At 38.3% G+C, this 22,442-nt stretch overlaps 1 protein-coding gene across 1 annotated transcript in view; it reads right to left on the reverse strand.

Moving 5' to 3' along the window:
- xkr7b (XK, Kell blood group complex subunit-related family, member 7b) overlaps nucleotides 1-22,442 on the reverse strand; it is a 133,896-nt gene that overhangs the window by 12,743 nt on the left and 98,711 nt on the right. Inside the window, exon 2 of the mRNA XM_004568132.4 lies at nucleotides 2,888-3,087. Within this exon, the coding sequence (XP_004568189.2) occupies nucleotides 2,888-3,087 (200 nt within the window). The remainder of the gene's footprint in view (nucleotides 1-2,887; nucleotides 3,088-22,442) is intronic.

The raw sequence follows: 22,442 nt of genomic DNA on the forward strand, positions 1-22,442 counted from the left end.
TGGCCAAAAAAATGGTTTGGAGTAGAGATTAAACACAGCAGATAGAAACAAAATTGGAAATTTGCGAGCATGAAAAACAAGTCTGATAAAGAAAACCCCCAATCGGAGTGGAGTGGTACATTTCATATTAAGGGAAAATATGGAGATGGAGCTATCAGTGTTCTGGAGGAGGAACATTGATCATGTTAAAGTTACTGTAGCTGGAAGAGAAATAGATTAGAAAATAAAAGCAAAAATAAATAAGTAATCGGAAAATCACCTTTTCAAGATCACCTGTCTACAAACTGAGATGAACTTAATCCAACCGCAGCCTGTTCTCTCAATCAACAATTGCCTCCATTACTGTAGCTGATAAATCACAACCAAATTTATAAATCAGGTTAGCAACGCAGCAACTATCCTGAAGCATAGCTTGAGAAAATACACTAAAACATCCATGCAATAAATGAACCCAAACCAAAGGGAATTATGACTAAACAGTGACAGATGCAGTTTGTTACGCTTGGAAAGCTCAGCATTTGGAGGAACTGGGACCAGCCAATGTTTGGGATTTGTCCTTAACAGATGACTTGAATGATTAATTGGCTACACCGACACTCTATTCGTGTGACAGATAAAATGATAATGGATAATGATAGTGCAATGATGGTGAATCTTCTCAGCTCTTCAGTACTGCCGGCACTGCAGGAGCGTATGTATGAGTGCCCACATTAAAAAACATGAATGCTTTTTAACAGATGGTAGGTCAAAGTAGACAGGGATATTTGTGTGTGAGAGCTCGGACACGTTTATCTCTGAGAGGAGTTTCGCTTTTAGACTATGAGATAAAGGATGTTTGGTAAGGAGGGACACAAAGGACGGTTCGAGGTTAAAAAGCATCTATTATACATTTCCCAGTTTTTTCACACATACTGCTCAAAATGTTAAAGCTCTCATAATAAACCTAAATAAACCCACAAATAACGCAGGTGTGTGTATGAATAATGCTTGAGAGTCACAGTTCTTCCTCATCCTTAATATGAATGATGTCATAAAGAGTGGTTAAACCTAATACGGTCGTCTCAGTGAGCACAGCTCTGGCTGTGAGCACAGAAGCCACGCCCACTCACCCCTTTTTTTAGGGGGCAGCCAATCAGAAGAAAGTTGTCTTAAAGAGAGGAAGATGGGAGCTACCACAGCTCGTTTAATGAGAGCCCCTCAGCTTCCTAGGTCACACACCTATGGCATAAATTTCAGAATGCTGGGTGATTTGCAGGAAAGGTGACGTCTTACATGGTCAAGGTCACCGGGATTAAAACTTGTGAGACTTTTATTAGATGCTCCTATTTTAAGAATTTGAAAATCCTACATCGCCTGATTCTCGAGTAACTGCATTCACACACTTCAGAGTCCATGTTTATGACTGATTATGATGTAGCAACTTATGCAAAGCTACTGTAGCTACTGCACACAATAGGTTCCCTATAAAAACATGCTTTCAAAGGCTAAATTGTACTGTAATCAGGTATATTTACTCAGGAAGAGTACTTAAGTAGTAAATTGAGGTACTTGTTAATCACTTGAATATTTTATTGTGATGAGGCTTTATCTTCTGGTGCACATCGTGTCTTTGTGTCTCTAGTCTGATCAGCTCCGGTGCTTATTATTATTTTGATGTAGTTTCATGTTTTTATGCCATCACTGTTCAGCAGTTTTTATTATTTTTAGCTGTTATTAACATACAGTTTTTTTCCTAATAACTACTTTCTGCACTCGATCCACTTTTTTAAACTTTACAGAACAAATCACGGGATTTTATTTTGTTAAATATGCCATTTCTTATTAACTGATGACTTCATTGTGATTTTCTGAACGAGTGTAATCTGTGAGCTCACCAGTTAAGCATAACAATCTAAACTGTGATATTCACACAACGTGCATTAGAAGACTGGATTATATTACTGATCTTTGACTGTACGGGGATTTGTATTTAAACATTTTTGTTTTTTTAACATGAAATATTAAAATAACACAGTGTTACACTCTCAAAGGGCCGTAAGTCGTCTTCTAATGAATGTCAAAGCAGATGTGCTATGTTTCCTGCAGAGACGCAGACTCTGTGTTGTCACTGCAGCCATGCACGTCGATATCGCTGCTACGCTGAGCACAGTCGGTGCGCCCTGCGTCCACTGCAGCCATGGCTGCGCCTCGCACAGATGTTTGCCCTCCACTCGTCTGTAACTGAACACAGAGTCGTAGGAGGAGAGCAAAGGTGAACTTTAAAGATATTCAAATGCAGGAAGTTAGTTTTTTGGATTCTGCAGACTACATGTGTGCGTTGTGGGTTTTATGAGTCAGCTGTGTGTTTTGTGCTATTTAAATATGTTTCTGACACTTGTCTTCTGCTGCTGCTGGTGCCCGCCAGGTGTGTGTGAACACTGAAGTGCTGAAAAGTACTGAAGTGAACACACACACACACAGAGAGAGAGAGAGAGAGCGGGGGAGAGAGACTGTTTTGTTTTATTCATCAAAGGCCAATCTGCTTCTTGTAAGAGGTGCATGAATAAAGCATAGATTCTCCTAGTGATATCACACACTCACACATTCACACACACAGAATAAGTTTGCTTTATTACTGTTTGGTTCTTATTTCTTAGCTCAAATCAAGTAAGTTTATAGACTGATTTCCTGCTTTAACTTTGACCCTCTGCTTCTTCGTCTATTACACGTCTTGGTCTTTGCAGCAATAGTGCTGTTTGCCCAATCTCAGCAGAAAACTTTGCCTTGTCTTATGATAGCCACTGGTAATGATGGCTAAAAAAAAGCACAATAAAGCTGTATATCATTCACTCTAAGAACAAGAATTTTAAAAATCTTTGAAAAAGGAGAAGACAGCTGAATGCGTCACCTTGCAGAGGCAGAACACCGCTTTCATGGACCATGATGCTCAGCTGCAGAACGAGCTGTGGAGCCGACTTCAGGAAGGCCTCCAGGAGGCGGAGCATGGTGATGTCAGCGCTCTCAAACATCAGCCTCCAGTGGAACTGGCGGCGGGGCCCGTTGCTGTTCCAGCGGCTCTTGGCACCCAGGTAGAGGGCGTGGATGTATCTGAGGGTGAGAGAAAGAGGTTTAAGGGCGGTGATTTATCCCATTAAACATCAGCCTTTGTTTTTAGTTACAACGTGAAAGTCAACCCAAAAATAAACCAATAATAACTTTAAAAACTGCAGTGGCAAAGTAAAAGTTTGGGCTTTATGGATGAACATACATGACATTTTCACCAAGCAAGACTGGAAAATGTTTGGGAAAAACTGGGAAAAAATGACTGATGAAAACTGGATAAACTGATGAAAGTGAAACTATTCTTAAGCTTCGAAAAAAGTGGCCTCTTTACTGAAAAGGGCCGTGCTTGGCATCCTTTCTAAAATCACACGAGGGGTTTTCTAGCACCAGATACAGACTGGGATCTCCATGTATGATCTTTCCTTATTATTCCTGCGTCTCTGAGATATGTTATCAGAGCAAGTCAGATTTCTACTGACTAGAATTAGAAGTCACACACTGTTCTTCTGCTCTGCTGTGCACTGGCTTCATCCAGCAGTGACCTCGAGCTTGAACTGGGGCATTTGCAGCTGACTGAAAAGTCATCGGGGATGAGAGTGTAAGCTTCCTAGTCTGGGTTTGTGGCTCTCAGCCAGAAAAAGGTGGACTGCTTGTTCGCAGCTGGGGATGAGCTGGCGCCTCAGCTGAAGGCGTTCAAAAATCTGGTAGTCTTGTTCACAAGTGTGGAGCAAGAGATTGAGAGACGGTTTGGGGAATTTGTCTGCAGTGAATCTAAAGCATCCTTCTGACCCCCACCGACAGCCATGGGTGGTGACCGAAAAGAAAATGAGTGTAGATACAAACAGCGGCTATAAAATTGTCTGAGCTCACTCTCAGAGACAGAGTCAGCAGGTCTGGCCTGCAGGAGGAGCTCAAAGTAGAGCCATTGCTCCTCTGCTCTCAAAAGGAACTGAGCTGGTTCCAGCATATGATTAGGATGCCTTCTGGGGGCGTCTAGGTGAGGTGTTTCAGGCATGGGAGGAGACCCCGGGGCAAACCCAGGAGAAGTTATGTCTCTTGGCTAAGTTGAATGCCACACAGACACTGCAGCAGAGTGACCCAGAAGTAGATTAGTAGTAGAAAATAGAAGAATTTTCTGATAAATGACATCAGGTGAACAAACTCAAGAGCTTCTGTCAGGGGTCAACAAGTGAAATACGTAAGAGTATTAGAGGCAGACGTGACCTCGTTGGGATTCTGCTAACACACAAACACACTGGCCCTGGTTATATTTGGCTCTGTTCCCATCAGAGTATAAAAAAGAATAGATTTCAAAAGCTCAACAGCAAAAAACTTCCAGTTAATCCTAGAAGCTATAACAGAAATCAATACCATGATGGGCTTGAACTTGGCCCCTGATTTCACTGTGTTTTATCTATGTGATTTGCCCCAAGGAGTGAGGAAATCTGACAAATATCTTTTATAATACTATTGGCTGGTGCAAAGAAAGCCATAACTCGCAAATGGCTAAACGTGGATCCACCGTCATTTTTGGACTGGACAGGCGTTATCAAGGAAATTTACACAATGGAGGGACTGACTTTTTCATTAAGACTTGCTGCTGATAAATTTGAGAAGTACTGGAAAAAATGGGACCTTTACCTGAATGGAAAACTATTATAAATTCTGGTACCAAATTTATCATTGCTGTAATTCACCTATTTGATTTGATTGTACCTTAAATGGATGTATCTTTTTTTTAATGCGTCTCTGCTAGCCTAGATACTCTGTACTTATTAAGGGTCTGAGTGTTTTGTAAAAAAACAAAACAAAACCAAACTACCAATAAAAATAAAGCGTTAAAAAGAAAAGTTCCAGTAAATCCTGTAAAATAAAGTAAAATAAAGACTTTCTCCTGTTGAGAATAAGAAATAAAAAGATTTCACAATAGATTTTATCACTTGATGTAAACATTTTATTTCCCACTTATTTTGGCGTCTCTAGCAAATGTGAATAATCTGATTTCCAGCTCTGTGCATGAACATAGTGAGAAGCAGACTGTAGCGTACAGCAGGGATAAAGGCTGAATTACATTAAACCTCAACATGCCGCTCTCCCGAGAGGACAAAAACACCTCAGAGGAAAACATCTTCATCCTCAGCTGTCACCGCTCTGCTCTGATGTCCTGCTGTTGTTTGTTTGCCATCAGTGACAGTTTTGGTTACAATGGTTCAAATGGTCTATACAGGTGAGCAGTATTATTTTTATTTAGTGACAAGTGACGATATGAAATCTGATATTTTTTACCCGTGGTGCAAAATAACGTCTGTGTTAAAGTGATGATGTATTAGCAAAGAAAAAAACAGGCTAACTTTATGGAAAACAGACAGGAGGCACTACAATGATTTTAAACTGTAGTTTCAGTATTGTTATACCACCTGTAGTCATTTATATCCAGGTGTACAGCTCTGTGGTGTGGCAACTGCAAGATCTCCTCATTAAAACAGGAGAGAAACATGACTGACGGTGGACACAACACTAGTTAAATCACACACATACCATGAGCTGGTAGGTGGGTTGCAAAGTGGTTTGCAGGCGTACAGCAACTGTGGCCTGTTAAAGTAGCTGAAATAGCACAATCAAAGGCCTGATTTAGACTTCTGCAGTGAATGTTTGTAGAGTCTACAATGAACCCTTCGTAAAAGGCTGATGTCATTATTTAAATAAATAAGGCAAAAAGCAAAAATGACTTTCGCAAGAATCGCTTTAAACATCTGTTTTCACCTAAACACAAAAATGTGACATCTGAAACATTCATGTTGCTCACTGTGTTAGAAATCTGCACTCAGAGGAAACTTGGCCGCTGTCCTAATCATCCAACATATTCATAATCATCAGAGCTGAAAACAAAATAATCTGTATATTTGTATGAAATATATTTTCCTTAAGCTACAGTTTGTGGTTTTCACCTAATTTTTCTGGTGTGAGATGAGTCATCATCGGCTACAGATACAAGTGAATTTTCTTTAAATGGTTTTTGGGTGTACATACATTTCATCTCTGTCTCTGTATATAGGAGGCAGGCCTGATGCATCATGGGAGAAGAGGATGGCAGACAGTGGTAGTAGTACAACAAGCAGACGGGACGTGGAGGAGAACCGAAGCTCGCTTGGAGGAAAAGTGAGACGACACTCACTTCCTGTGCTTCTGCATCCCCAAGCAGATTTTAAATGGAAGGGTAAAAATAACCTGGGAGTGTATGCACATGCAAACACACGCACACGCACACGTCAGCATATGTGGTGATGTTCAAGCCTGCCTAGCACAGACAAGCACAGATGCACATGTGTACGTGGTCAACACACCTCAACACACAAGCCCCCTTAGAAACACACACACACACGCACACACACACACACACACAGGGTGACAGACATGCAGGAAAGCCAACAAGGCAGCCTGGAAATCTGTAGCTCTGCAAATAATTTGCTGGCCAAGCACTGCCGGCATTTCTTTATTCACTCTCTATGTCTCTCTGTCTCTCCCTCTCGCTCTCCTTCACCTCTAAATCTCTGTTTGTCTTTCACACCTTTTTTTCTTTTAGATTTAATTCTTAAATTTATTCAGTTTCTTGCTTTTCTTAAAGTCACACTTGGTGGAACAGTCAGTTCATAATGCTTTATTAATTCACATATATATTTTTTTATTTACGTCTCTATTCATGTCTATATGACAGAAACCATGCAAATGTCATCATACCTGTGAAGTGACAATAAATAATATTCTATTTTCTGTCGTGTTTTCTTTCTTTCCTTTAAAAACTGTTTTTCCACGTTCCCTCTTTCCTGCTTCGTCCTCGTCTCTTTCATCCTCTACCCTTTTCCAGATTTTCTTTCCTGTCTCTCTTTCTGCCTTCTGTCCTCTGCTTGTTATCTCTCATTTTGTTTCTCTCTCAATCCAATTTCATGCAGCTATTGTCTTTCTCTCCCATTTCTTTCCCTACCTCTCTTGCTCACTCTCGCTCTCTCTCTCCATCCAATTTATTTTTCTCTTCCCTCAGGTGTTCTCTCGGCCTCAAGCTTCCAATCTATCAAATCTATATGAATCCTCTCCTCCTCCTCCCCTTCATCTCTGTTACTGCTCTCCTCTCCTCCCTAGTAGCCTCTCCTCTTCCTCAGTTGGAGACCCTGAGCTTGTGTGTGTGTGTGGTGTAAGAGAAATGCTGCTAAGTGTAATGCTGAACCAAGAATGAACCCTTAGAGGGAAGCTTACACACAGAGAAATTAAACTGTTATACTCACTTCATTTAAATCATTTTTAAATTAATATTACAGGTCAAGGAGTGAAGCGCAGAGATCAGCAGCCCACAAGGAGACAGAGGATAAGATTTGCAATTTAACGGTGCACTTTTAACATTAGTTCAGCCCGTCTGGATGTGGTGGAAATTACTGAGATTATGATGTAGTATTTGGAAAAGTAGGGATTCAAAGTTTGTCCTCCTGGAGTCTTTTTTTTAAGCGGTAAAAACAATAAAAAGATTAAAAAATAAACAGAATTTTAAAAGTGAATTGATTATTTGGTGAACTAGCTGTGTACGAACCACACACCGCTGAAGACTTTTTCTGAATTTCGGTTTTAAGAGAGCGCTTGAGGGGTAGAGAGAGTTTGTTGAGGTTTGTATGAGTGGAGCTGGTTGATAACGTTATAAAACCTTGAACTAATGCCGAGAAGTTGACGGGTGAAACTGCAAGAACCACAAGAAAATGGGCTTCTTGAAGTGTATGCTTGTGGCAAACAATCCAGGATTGGGTTATGTTTTCACTCTTCATTCTTTTTTATATTACACTACAAACTCCTCACAGCTGCCAGCAGTGACACGAGAGGCAGTAATGCAGTATCAGATTTAGCAGTGGAAGCAGAGTAGAAGCATAGACTGTAAAAGATGGATTCGGCTGCTGAGCATGTCCTCCTTCGTGCCTTTAATTGGGAGCACTGTTTACAAAATGAACCTTGTGTTGTCTTTAATATAACCCCAAACAGATACCGAGACCAAGAAAGTGTCCACTGAGGTCACAGAGCAAGTTTCTCATTGGTTGTTTGGCTGTTACAGTAGCCAGTGCCTGCTGGCCATTACAAGGAATGCAGGTGTAAGGCATTTCAACACCAGCTTCACTTTTTGGACCGGGAAGATGCAGCCATCTTTTATGTACAGTCTACCACCACAAGTTCCTGTGCTGCTAATACGGTGAGAGCTGCACATTTCAGAAATGTAATGTTTTCGTGTTACATAAGTTCTTCAATAGCTGCATGATGTGCAGATAGGTGCTTTTTCATGAGCACCTGCACAACAAATGCTTGACTTCAGTTCACACAGAGCAGTCTGTAACTTTTAACAGGTCACTTTTAGTTTGTTACACAAAAGAAGAGGAGAGTCATCATAAAATGCAAATATGGAGACGTGTAAATGCAACTTTTAATCTTATATAGGTAACTGGCAAGTTCAGTGCTGTGATCTCAGGGGATGTTGAGCAGTAATATAAAGCAAATGAATTATTTCTATGTTTCTTAGCAACAATTAGCAGCTGTCTGTGTTTATGTGGTGCTTCCATAGACTTTACAGTTGAAGCTTGCTATCCATAACCACGTTCATCCAAATGAGGTCACGTTTTTAGTGCATGTTGTTCAATTCAAAGCTAAATCAAGGGATGATGTCATGCCCAGCTTTAATATACAATACATGATTGTAGCTTCAAAATCCATAAAGAAATAGCTGGGTTAAAACCTTAAAACGCCACCCAACAGCTTTTGGATGACCTGCAAGCCGGCACTTATCATCTGAACACCCAAGGATGGAGCTCACTGGTGCTGCTGTGGTTAAATGGGAGCAAGCTCCTAAATCTGATGCAAAGTCTGAAACCAGAAAAAAGCGATGGCAGTTATAACCGCCTGTGGTTTTGATGGAGAATGTGATCCGACCTTATCCTGACACGTGGCTCGTGCATCACGCTGTCAGAGAGTCGTGAACATTTCTGTTTTTGTAATTATAAACATTATTCTAATAACTGTCACCTCGTCAGTTCTCATGCCACGAATTTCTCATCATTACGCCTCATTGACTTGAAATTGATCAGCAGATGCACATTCGGGACACATTGCGAAGCTAGAAACAGGAAACAGATATTAGAGTTAGGAGTAATTAATGATTTGTTTTCCTCAAAGAGCAAATTACACTAATAATAATGACACTACGAGGCTGTTATCTCCAATCACTCAATCACTTTCTAATGATTAATGTTATTCTAGTGTTTACAAGACTAATGACACCTTCGTATTGTTTCTGATGGCATAAGTCTACATGCCGGCTACAGTGACATAAGTGTTAGTCAAGCCATCACTCTAAATTATCCATAAAAGAGAAAAAGCAGTGCGCAGGAACGACAGAATGAAAGGTTTACTAATAACTCGCTCCTGCAGTCGATCAAAGACTGGACTCAACTTCTGACCCTCCCCTTTGTCAGTCTACACGGCGATAAATTGGTACCAGGACCAGGCTTTTAACGAGCGGCTGATCTATTAGCTCTCACACACACACACACAGCAGCAAATTTCTGTACATCCTGCAAATCTTTCAGCTGTTAAAAGGAGGCAGAGAGAGAGAGAGAGCTCTTTAACCTTCATCACTTGTCTGAAGTGATTCTCAAACTGCCCATTATCACGCCAGCAATCAGTGACATTTATTGCCTCTCAACACACACACACACACACACACACAGCATGATCAAATGCCTCTTCTGATACACACGGTGCTGGTTCTCATGTCTGATTGGCTGGGTCACATTGGTTTGGAAGCTTGTGTCCAGCTGACGGGAGGTTCGAGGGTTTGGTTTGACCTCGTTCCCTCAGAATGTGTCTTCAAACTTGAAGATAGGTCTAAAGTTTTATGATGTTCGAGCTGCTAACCTGTAAAAAAAATAACATGTAAAAAATATTTGTATTCTTACACTTTTACGCTTTTTTGAGCTGTATAGTATCATCTTAAGTAAGCTAAGTAATTCTTTCATAGATAAACCTGCAGAGAGTTATGACGCTGCAGCTCTGCTTCACTCTCACGGGTTTTATAAGGTGCTTCATCTCATTGCTAAGCGGTCTGCTTTGTAACTTTACTGTTTTGGCTCACCCTCACTGCTTCCATCGTATCATCTTTGGCAGCAGCAGGTGAAAAGCTCTGATATACCAGTCAACCAGCTGCAGTGCAGACTTGATGGTCACTAACTGGAGACGCTCTAGGCAGCCCAGTATCACGTGTAACAATGCCCCAGGAAATCTGAAGGTTGGTGATTTTTATGCACTGTATGCGTCGGGCGAGTTGCTGTCGTTCCTGCACGCTTTTACTTTGTAATAATACAACTTGCATTTGATCGAGGAACATACTGACTTCCTGCAACGATGGCATCCTATTACAGGAGCATGCTCAAGTTCACTGAGCTCTTTAGAATCACCCTGTGTTTCACAAATGTAAAGGCAGGTTGTCATGGTTACATGCTTGAGTTTATGCACCTGTGCCATTGCGACCACATGAATTCAAAGATTAAGAGCATGGCTGAGAACTTCCATTTAGTGTAATTTCCTAAGCAAAATAGACAAGAAAGAAGGCTAAGAGGAGGAGAGAATAAATGTGAACTAGAAAGTGCATTTTCTGAAGAAACTGCAGTGTGAATGCTTGAATCTGAATGTATGCACTGAAATGAATTAATTACTGAATTTAAGTTAAAAATCTTGAATGAGATAAAAAAAAAAACAACCCAAATTTAACCTGAAAACAAAAGTGCTGAACTGCTAAAAGCTGAAGGTTACACAGAAGAAGAAGTTGGAAAAAAGCTGAAAATGTTTTAATTGTAAATTAGAAAAACCTAAGAAATGAGAAAAGAACATTTAGAGTCAGAAAACATCTGAAAGAATATTAAAAGGTCATATTCTTTGAATCACTGAATGACTAAAATGTGATCCCTCCACTTGGATCCACACAGTTTAAAAAGTTTACATCTCTGAGCTTTGAAAGACAAGATGTTGGAAAGAGAACAACGATGGCGACGTTTTGAGGGTAAAATGATGGCTGTAACACTGTGGACACAGCAGCAGTTGAAAGAGAAGTGCTTAAGATGAATCTTGGCAGAGTGGCAGGCAGAGGTCGTTAAGCAGGCAGGTGTGAGCCTGGTTGCTATAGTGACTGCACCCAATGGCTCCATACACACGTACACAGACATGCGCCTCACTTTTGCTGCTTAAAATGAACAGAAAAGTCAGGCCGAAACAAATCGCTCCCAAATGAAAAGTAAAAGTCGTATTGACAAAATTCTTTCACCGTGAGCGACAGCAATGTCTAGTCTACCTAATTCTCAGTTTTCATGCCTGTGGAGCTTATTATATGGACGTGGTGACAGTGGAAAGACACCATGCTCTTCTGATTTTCAAACGAACCTTCTGAGCCATTTTAACATTAGAGTCTATGGAAGAGTTGGAGGGAGGAGGCTGTGCATTGGTGACATTTACGAAAGAACCATAACACCTAGGACAATAGTAAACACATTGGATGAAAGAGGACAGCGATGGCTACGTTTTGAGGGTAAAATCATACCTGTAGAGCAAACGCTGCGGACACAGCAGCAGTTTTAAAAAAGATTTTAAGATTAATTTTTTTGCTCCTCTCACTCTAGCAGTTGAGCTGTCTCACTCTAGCCCCAACATTCCGTCCCATACACACCCATTATAAACTTTGAAACGGGTGAAAAAACATCATGAAACTTAAACTGGAACTGAAGAAAAAGTATAATAGATATTGAAAAGATAAATACAAGTTGAATAGTTGAATGTCTTGTCTTCGTTTTAAAGTTTGAATGGTGGCTCTATGTCAATGTATGTGGAAGTAGATACAGTTTAAATAGGAGGAAGTTGAATGAGAATTTGAAGGGTCTCCCCATTGAAATACATTATAAATTTTTGTTGAAAAAAGTTGAATAAAATTAAAAATATAAATGTTAAAAATGAGAAAAATAGAAGCAATGTTGTCCAAAAGAATAGGAATCTAACGGTGTTTGAATGGTTTTTCTAAGTTGAACGGTTTTGAAGGAGTAGGCTTTCAAAAAACGTACGGAATAGATAATAATAAAATAGAATAATAACTAGAAAGTGCATTTTCTGAAGAAACTGCAGTGTGAATGCTTGAATCTGAATGTATGCACTGAAATGAATTAATTGCTGAATTTTGAGTTAAAAATATTGAATGAGATTAAAAAATAAAACCCGAATTTAACCTGAAAACAAAAGTGCTGAACTGCTAAAAGCTGAAGGTTACACAGAAGAAGAAGTTGGAAAAAAGCTGAAAATGTTTTAATTGTAAATTAGAAAAACCTAAGAAATGAGAAAAGAACATTTAGAGTCAGAAAACATCTGAAAGAATATTAAAAGGTCATATTCTTTGAATCACTGAATGACTAAAATGTGATCCCTCCACTTGGATCCACACAGTTTAAAAAGTTTACATCTCTGAGCTTTGAAAGACAAGATGTTGGAAAGAGAACAACGATGGCGACGTTTTGAGGGTAAAATGATGGCTGTAACACTGTGGAGACAGCAGCAGTTGAAAGAGAAGTGTTTCAGATGAATCTTGGCAGAGTGAGAGAGAGAGCTCGTTAAGCAGGCAGGTGTGAGCCTGGTTGCTATAGTGACCGCACCCAATGGCTCCATACACACGGACACAGACATGCACCTCACTTTTGCTGCTTAAAATGAACAGAAAAGTCAGGCCGAAACAAATCGTTCCCATATGAAAAGTACAAGTCGTATTGACGAAATTCTTTCACCGTGAGCGACAGCAATGTCTAGTCTACTGAATTCTCAGTTTTCATGCCTGTGGAGTTTATTATATGGACGTGGTGACAGTGGAAAGACACCATGCTCTTCTGATTTTCAAAAGAACCTTCTGAGCCATTTTAACATTAGAGTCTATGGAAGAGTTGGAGGGAGGAGGCTGTGCATTGGTGACATTTATGAAAGAACCATAACACCTAGGACAATAGTAAACACATTGGATGAAAGAGGACAGCGATGGCTACGTTTTGAGGGTAAAATCATACCTGTAGAGCAAACGCTGCGGACACAGCAGCAGTTTTAAAAAATATTTTAAGATTAATTTTTTCGCTCCTCTCACTCTAGCAGTTGAGCTGCCTCACTCTAGCCCCAACATTCCGTCCCATACACACCCATTATAAACTCTGAAACGGGTGAAAAAACATCATGAAACTTAAACTGGAACTGAAGAAAAAGTATAATAGATATTGAAAAGATAAATACAAGTTCAATAGTTGAATGTCTTGTCTTCGTTTTAAAGTTTGAATGGTGGCTCTATGTCAATGTATGTGGAAGTAGTAAGAGGTTAAAAATGAATAAGTTGAATGAGAATTTGAAGGGTCTCCCCATTGAAATACATGGGAAATTTTGGGAAATTTTTGTTGAATAAAGTTGAATAAAATTAAAAATATAAATGTTAAAAATGAGAAAAGTAGAAGCAGTCATGTCCAAAAGAATAGGAATCTAATGGTGTTTGAATGGTTTTTCTAAGTTGAACGGTTTTGAAGGAGTAGGAGTACAAAAAACGTACGGAATAGATAAAATATAATAATAATAAAGATTAGAAGAACAATACTGTGAATGCTTTTCAAGCATTCACACTAATAAAGATTCGAATAACAATACTGTGAATGCTTTTCAAGCATTCACACTAATAACTAGAAAGTGCATTTTCTGAAGAAACTGCAGTGTGAATGCTTGAATCTGAATGTATGCACTGAAATGAATTAATTGCTGAATTTTAAGTTAAAAATGTTGAACGAGATGAAAAATACAGAAATTTGCACATGAAAACAAAAAAGCTGAACTGCTAAAAGCTGACAATCACACAGAGAAGAATTTGGAAAAAAGCTGAAAATGTTTAAAATGTAAATTAGAAAAAGATGAGTAATGAGAAAAGAAAATTTAGAGTCAGAAAACATCTGAATGAATATTAAAAGATCATATTCTTTGAATCACTGAATGACTAAAATGTGATCCCTCCACTTTGATCCACACAGTTTAAAAATTTTAAATGTCTGAGATTTTAAAGACACAGTGTTAGAAAGAGAACAACGATGGCGACGTTTTGAGGGTAAAATGATGGCTGTAACACTGTGGACACAGCAGCAGTTGAAAGAGAAGTGTTTAAGATGAATCTTGGCAGAGTGGCAGGCAGAGCTCGTTAAGCAGGCAGGTGTGAGCCTGGTTGCTATAGTGACTGCACCCAATGGCTCCATACACACGACACAGACATGCACCTCACTTTTGCTGCTTAAAATGAACAGAAAAGTCAGGCCGAAACAAATCGTTCCCATATGAAAAGTACAAGTCGTATTGACGAAATTCTTTCACCGTGAGCGACAGCAATGTCTAGTCTACTGAATTCTCAGTTTTCATGCCTGTGGAGTTTATTATATGGACGTGGTGACAGTGGAAAGACACCATGCTCTTCTGATTTTCAAAAGAACCTTCTGAGCCATTTTAACATTAGAGTCTATGGAAGAGTTGGAGGGAGGAGGCTGTGCATTGGTGACATTTATGAAAGAACCATAACACCTAGGACAATAGTAAACACATTGGATGAAAGAGGACAGCGATGGCTACGTTTTGAGGGTAAAATGGTGGCTGTAGAGCAAACGCTGCGGACACAGCAGCAGTTTTAAAAAAGATTTTAAGATTAATTTTTTTGCTCCTCTCACTCTAGCAGTTGAGCTCTCTCACTCTAGCCCCAACATTCCGTCCCATACACACCCATTATAAACTCTGAAACGGGTGAAAAAACATCATGAAACTTAAACTGGAACTGAAGAAAAAGTATAATAGATATTGAAAAGATAAATACAAGTTGAATAGTTGAATGTCTTGTCTTCGTTTTAAAGTTTGAATGGTGGCTCTATGTCAATGTATGTGGAAGTAGTAAGAGTTTAAAAATGAGTAAGTTGAATGAGGATTTGAAGGGTCTCCCCATTGAAATACATTATAAATTTTTGTTGAATAAAGTTGAATAAAATTAAAAATATAAATGTTAAAAATATGAAAAATAGAAGCAGTGTTGTCCAAAAGAATAGGAATCTAACGGTGTTTGAATGGTTTTTCTAAGTTGAACGGTTTTGAAGGAGTAGGATTACAAAAAACGTACGGAATAGATAAAATATAATAACTAGAAAGTGCATTTTCTGAAGAAACTGCAGTGTGAATGCTTGAATCTGAATGTATGCACTGAAATGAATTAATTGCTGAATTTTGAGTTAAAAATATTGAATGAGATTTAAAAACAAACAAAAAAAAAACACGAATTTAACCTGAAAACAAAGGTGCTGAACTGCTAAAAGCTGAAGGTTACACAGAAGGAGGAGTTGGAAAAAAACTGAAAATGTTTTAAATGTAAATTAGAAAACCCTAAGAAATGAGAAAAGAACATTTAGAGTCAGAAAACATCTGAATGAATATTAAAAGGTCATATTCTTTGAATCACTGAATGACTAAAATGTGATCCCTCCACTTTGATCCACACAGTTTAAAAAGTTTACATCTCTGAGCTTTGAAAGACAAGATGTTGGAAAGAGAACAATAATGGCGACAATTTGAGGGTAAAATGATGGCTGTAACACTGTGGACACAGCAGCAGTTGAAAGAGAAGTGCTTAAGATGAATCTTGGTACAGTGGCAGGCAGAGCTCGTTAAGCAGGTAGGTGTGAGCCTGGTTGCTATAGTGACCGCACCCAATGGCTCCATACACACGTACACAGACATGCGCCTCACTTTTGCTGCTTAAAATGAACAGAAAAGTCAGGCCGAAACAAATCGTTCCCAAATGAAAAGTAAAAGTCGTATTGACAAAATTCTTTCACCGTGAGTGACAGCAATGTCTAGTCTACTGAATTCTCAGTTTTCATGCCTGTGGAGTTTATTATATGGACGTGGTGACAGTGGAAAGACACCATGCTCTTCTGATTTTCAAACGAACCTTCTGAGCCATTTTAACATTAGAGTCTATGGAAGAGTTGGAGGGAGGAGGCTGTGCATTGGTGACATTTACGAAAGAACCATAACACCTAGGACAATAGTAAACACATTGGATGAAAGAGGACAGCGATGGCTACGTTTTGAGGGTAAAATCATACCTGTAGAGCAAACGCTGCGGACACAGCAGCAGTTTTAAAAAAGATTTTAAGATTAATTTTTTTGCTCCTCTCACTCTAGCAGTTGAGCTGTCTCACTCTAGCCCCAACATTCCGTCCCATACACACCCATTATAAACTTTGAAACGGGTGAAAAAACATCATGAAACTTAAACTGGAACTGAAGAAAAAGTATAATAGATATTGAAAAGATAAATACAAGTTGAATAGTTGAATGTCTTGTCTTCGTTTTAAAGTTTGAATGGTGGCTCTATGTCAATGTATGTGGAAGTAGTAAGAGTTTAAAAATGAGTAAGTTGAATGAGAATTTGAAGGGTCTCCCCATTGAAATACATTATAAATTTTTGTTGAAAAAAGTTGAATAAAATTAAAAATATAAATGTTAAAAATGAGAAAAATAGAAGCAATGTTGTCCAAAAGAATAGGAATCTAACGGTGTTTGAATGGTTTTTCTAAGTTGAACGGTTTTGAAGGAGTAGGCTTTCAAAAAACGTACGGAATAGATAATAATAAAATAGAATAATAATAAAGATTCGAATAACAATACTGTGAATGCTTTTCAAGCATTCACACTAATAACTAGAAAGTGCATTTTCTGAAGAAACTGCAGTGTGAATGCTTGAATCTGAATGTATGCACTGAAATGAATTAATTGCTGAATTTTGAGTTAAAAATATTGAATGAGATTAAAAAACAAAACAAAACAAAACGAATTTAACCTGAAAACAAAGGTGCTGAACTGCTAAAAGCTGAAGGTTACACAGAAGAAGGAGTTGGAAAAAAGCTGAAAATGTTTTAAATGTAAATTAGAAAACCCTAAGAAATGAGAAAAGAACATTTAGAGTCAGAAAACATCTGAATGAATATTAAAAGGTCATATTCTTTGAATCACTGAATGACTCAAATGTGATCCCTCCACTTTGATCCACACAGTTTAAAAAGTTTAAATGCCTGAGCTTTGAAAGACACGGTGTTGGAAAGAGAACAATAATGGCGACAATTTGAGGGTAAAATGATGGCTGTAACACTGTGGACACAGCAGCAGTTGAAAGAGAAGTGCTTAAGATGAATCTTGGTACAGTGGCAGGCAGAGCTCGTTAAGCAGGCAGGTGTGAGCCTGGTTGCTATAGTGACTGCACCCAATGGCTCCATACACACGTACACAGACATGCGCCTCACTTTTGCTGCTTAAAATGAACAGAAAAGTCAGGCCGAAACAAATCGCTCCCAAATGAAAAGTATAGGTCGTATTGACGAAATTCTTTCACCGTGAGCGGCAGCAATGTCTAGTCTACCTAATTCTCAGTTTTCATGGCTGTGGAGTTTATTATATGGACGTGGTGACAGTGTAAAAACACCATGCTCTTCTGATTTTCAAACCAACCTTCTGAGCCGTTTTAACATTAGAGTCTATGGAAGAGTTGGAGGGAGGAGGCTGTGCATTGGTGACATTTATGAAAGAACCATAACACCTAGTACAATAGTAAACACATTGGATGAAAGAGGACAGCGATGGCTACGTTTTGAGGGTAAAATCATACCTGTAGAGCAAACGCTGCGGACACAGCAGCAGTTTTAAAAAAGATTTTAAGATTAATTTTTTTGCTCCTCTCACTCTAGCAGTTGAGCTGCCTCACTCTAGCCCCAACATTCCGTCCCATACACACCCATTATAAACTCTGAAACGGGTGAAAAAACATCATGAAACTTAAACTGGAACTGAAGAAAAAGTATAATAGATATTGAAAAGATAAATACAAGTTGAATAGTTGAATGTCTTGTCTTCGTTTTAAAGTTTGAATGGTGGCTCTATGTCAATGTATGTGGAAGTAGTAAGAGTTTAAAAATGAGTAAGTTGAATGAGGATTTGAAGGGTCTCCCCATTGAAATACATTATAAATTTTTGTTGAATAAAGTTGAATAAAATTAAAAATATAAATGTTAAAAATATGAAAAATAGAAGCAGTGTTGTCCAAAAGAATAGGAATCTAACGGTGTTTGAATGGTTTTTCTAAGTTGAACGGTTTTGAAGTTATAGGATTACAAAAAACGTATGGAATACAGAATAAAATATAATAATAATAATAACTAGAAAGTGCATTTTCTGAAGAAACTGCAGTGTGAATGCTTGAATCTGAATGTATGCATTGAAATGAAATAATTACTGAATTTAAGTTAAAAATTTTGAATGAGATAAAAAAAAACAAACCCGAATTTAACCTGAAAACAAAAGTGCTGAACTGCTAAAAGCTGAAGGTTACACAGAAGAAGTTGGAAAAAAGCTGAAAATGTTTTAATTGTAAATTAGAAAAACCTAAGAAATGAGAAAAGAACATTTAGAGTCAGAAAACATCTGAAAGAATATTAAAAGGTCATATTCTTTGAATCACTGAATGACTAAAATGTGATCCCTCCACTTGGACCCACACAGTTTAAAAAGTTTACATCTCTGAGCTTTGAAAGACAAGATGTTGGAAAAAGAACAACGATGGCGACGTTTTGAGGGTAAAATGATGGCTGTAACACTGTGGACACAGCAGCAGTTGAAAGAGAAGTGCTTAAGATGAATCTTGGTACAGTGGCAGGCAGAGCTCGTTAAGCAGGCAGGTGTGAGCCTGGTTGCTATAGTGACCGCACCCAATGGCTCCATACACACGGACACAGACATGCACGTCACTTTTGCTGCTTAAAATGAACAGAAAAGTCAGGCCGAAACAAATCGTTCCCAAATGAAAAGTAAAAGTCGTATTGACAAAATTCTTTCACCGTGAGCGACAGCAGCTTCTAGTCTACCAAATTCTCAGTTTTCATGTCTGTGGAGTTTATTATATGGACGTGGTGACAGTGGAAAGACACCATGCTCTTCTGATTTTCAAACGAACCTTCTGAGCCATTTTAACATTAGAGTCTATGGAAGAGTTGGAGGGAGGAGGCTGTGCATTGGTGACATTTATGAAAGAACCGTAACACCTAGTACAATAGTAAACACATTGGATGAAAGAGGACAGCGATGGCTACGTTTTGAGGGTAAAATCATACCTGTAGAGCAAACGCTGTGGACACAGCAGCAGTTTTAAAAAAGATTTTAAGATTAATTTTTTTGCTCCTCTCACTCTAGCAGTTGAGCTGCCTCACTCTAGCCCCAACATTCCGTCCCATACACACCCATTATAAACTCTGAAACGGGTGAAAAAACATCATGAAACTTAAACTGGAACTGAAGAAAAAGTATAATAGATATTGAAAAGATAAATACAAGTTGAATAGTTGAATGTCTTGTCTTCGTTTTAAAGTTTGAATGGTGGCTCTATGTCAATGTATGTGGAAGTAGTAAGAGTTTAAAAATGAGTAAGTTGAATGAGAATTTGAAGGGTCTCCCCATTGAAATACATGGGAAATTTTTGTTGAATAAAGTTGAATAAAATTAAAAATATAAATGTTAAAAATGAGAAAATTAGAAGCAGTCATGTCCAAAATAATAGGAATCTAACGATGTTTGAATGGTTTTTCTAAGTTGAACGGTTTTGAAGGAGTAGGCTTTGAAAAAACGTACGGAAAAATAAAATATAACTAGAAAGTGCATTTTCTGAAGAAACTGCAGTGTGAATGCTTGAATCTGAATGTATGCACTGAAATGAATTAATTGCTGAATTTTGAGTTAAAAATATTGAATGAGATAAAAAAAACAAACAAAAAAAAAAACGAATTCAACCTGAAAACAAAGGTGCTGAACTGCTAAAAGCTGAAGGTTACACAGAAGAAGAAGTTGGAAAAAAGCTGAAAATGTTTTAATTGTAAATTAGAAAAACCTAAGAAATGAGAAAAGAACATTTAGAGTCAGAAAACATCTGAAAGAATATTAAAAGGTCATATTCTTTGAATCACTGAATGACTAAAATGTGATCCCTCCACTTGGACCCACACAGTTTAAAAAGTTTACATCTCTGAGCTTTGAAAGACAAGATGTTGGAAAAAGAACAACGATGGCGACGTTTTGAGGGTAAAATGATGGCTTTAACACTGTGGACACAGCAGCAGTTGAAAGAGAAGTGTTTAAGATGAATCTTGGTACAGTGGCAGAGAGAGCTCGTTAAGCAGGCAGGTGTGAGCCTGGTTGCTATAGTGACCGCACCCAATGGCTCCATACACACGCACACAGACATGCACCTCACTTTTGCTGCTTAAAATGAACAGAAAAGTCAGGCCGAAACAAATCGCTCCCAAATGAAAAGTAAAAGTCGTATTGACAAAATTCTTTCACCGTGAGCGACAGCAATGTCTAGTCTACCTAATTCTCAGTTTTCATGCCTGTGGAGCTTCTTATATGGACGTGGTGACAGTGGAAAGACACCATGCTCTTCTGATTTTCAAACGAACCTTCTGAGCCATTTTAACATTAGAGTCTATGGAAGAGTTGGAAGGAGGAGGCTGTGCATTGGTGACATTTATGAAAGAACCGTAACACCTAGGACAATAGTAAACACATTGGATGAAAGAGGACAGCCATGGCTACGTTTTGAGGGTAAAATGATGGCTGTAGAGCAAACGCTGTGGACACAGCAGCAGTTTTAAAAAAGATTTTAAGATTAATTTTTTTGCTCCTCTCACTCTAGCAGTTGAGCTGTCTCACTCTAGCCCCAACATTCCGTCCCATACACACCCATTATAAACTCTGAAACGGCTGAAAAAACATCATGAAACTTAAACTGGAACTGAAGAAAAAGTATAATAGATATTGAAAAGATAAATACAAGTTGAATAGTTGAATGTCTTGTCTTCGTTTTAAAGTTTGAATGGTGGCTCTATGTCAATGTATGTGGAAGTAGTAAGAGTTTAAAAATGAGTAAGTTGAATGAGAATTTGAAGGGTCTCCCCATTGAAATACATTATAAATTTTTGTTGAATAAAGTTGAATAAAATTAAAAATATAAATGTTAAAAATGAGAAAAATAGAAGCAATGTTGTCCAAAAGAATAGGAATCTAATGGTGTTTGAATGGTTTTTCTAAGTTGAACGGTTTTGAAGGAGTAGGCTTTCAAAAAACGTACGGAAAAATAAAATATAATAATAATAAAGATTAGAATAACAATACTGTGAATGCTTTTCAAGCATTCACACTAATAAAGATTAGAAGAACAATACTGTGAATGCTTTTCAAGCATTCACACTAATAACTAGAAAGTGCATTTTCTGAAGAAACTGCAGTGTGAATGCTTGAATCTGAATGTATGCACTGAAATGAATTAATTGCTGAATTTTGAGTTAAAAATATTAAATGAAATTTAAAAAAAACAACAAAAAAAACCAAATTTAACCTGAAAACAAAGGTGCTGAACTGCTAAAAGCTGAAGGTTACACAGAAGAAGAAGTTGGAAAAAAGCTGAAAATGTTTTAATTGTAAATTAGAAAAACCTAAGAAATGAGAAAAGAACATTTAGAGTCAGAAAACATCTGAAAGAATACTAAAAGGTCATATTCTTTGAATCACTGAATGACTAAAATGTGATCCCTCCACTTGGACCCACACAGTTTAAAAAGTTTACATCTCTGAGCTTTGAAAGACAAGATGTTGGAAAGAGAACAACGATGGCGACGTTTTGAGGGTAAAATGATGGCTTTAACACTGTGGACACAGCAGCAGTTGAAAGAGAAGTGTTTAAGATGAATCTTGGCACAGTGGCAGGCAGAGCTCGTTAAGCAGGCAGGTGTGAGCCTGGTTGCTATAGTGACTGCACCCAGTGGCTCCATACACACGCACACAGACATGCGCCTCACTTTTGCTGCTTAAAATGAACAGAAAAGTCAGGCCGAAACAAATCGCTCCCAAATGAAAAGTAAAAGTCGTATTGACAAAATTCTTTCACCGTGAGCGACAGCAATGTCTAGTCTACCTAATTCTCAGTTTTCATGCCTGTGGAGCTTATTATATGGACGTGGTGACAGTGTAAAGACACCATGCTCTTCTGATTTTCAAACGAACCTTCTGAGCCATTTTAACATTAGAGTCTATGGAAGAGTTGGAGGGAGGAGGCTGTGCATTGGTGACATTTATGAAAGAACCATAACACCTAGTACAATAGTAAACACATTGGATGAAAGAGGACAGCCATGGCTACGTTTTGAGGGTAAAATCATACCTGTAGAGCAAACGCTGCGGACACAGCAGCAGTT

This window comes from Maylandia zebra, linkage group LG20 (assembly GCF_041146795.1).
Source record: "Maylandia zebra isolate NMK-2024a linkage group LG20, Mzebra_GT3a, whole genome shotgun sequence".
Lineage (NCBI taxonomy): Eukaryota > Metazoa > Chordata > Actinopteri > Cichliformes > Cichlidae > Maylandia > Maylandia zebra.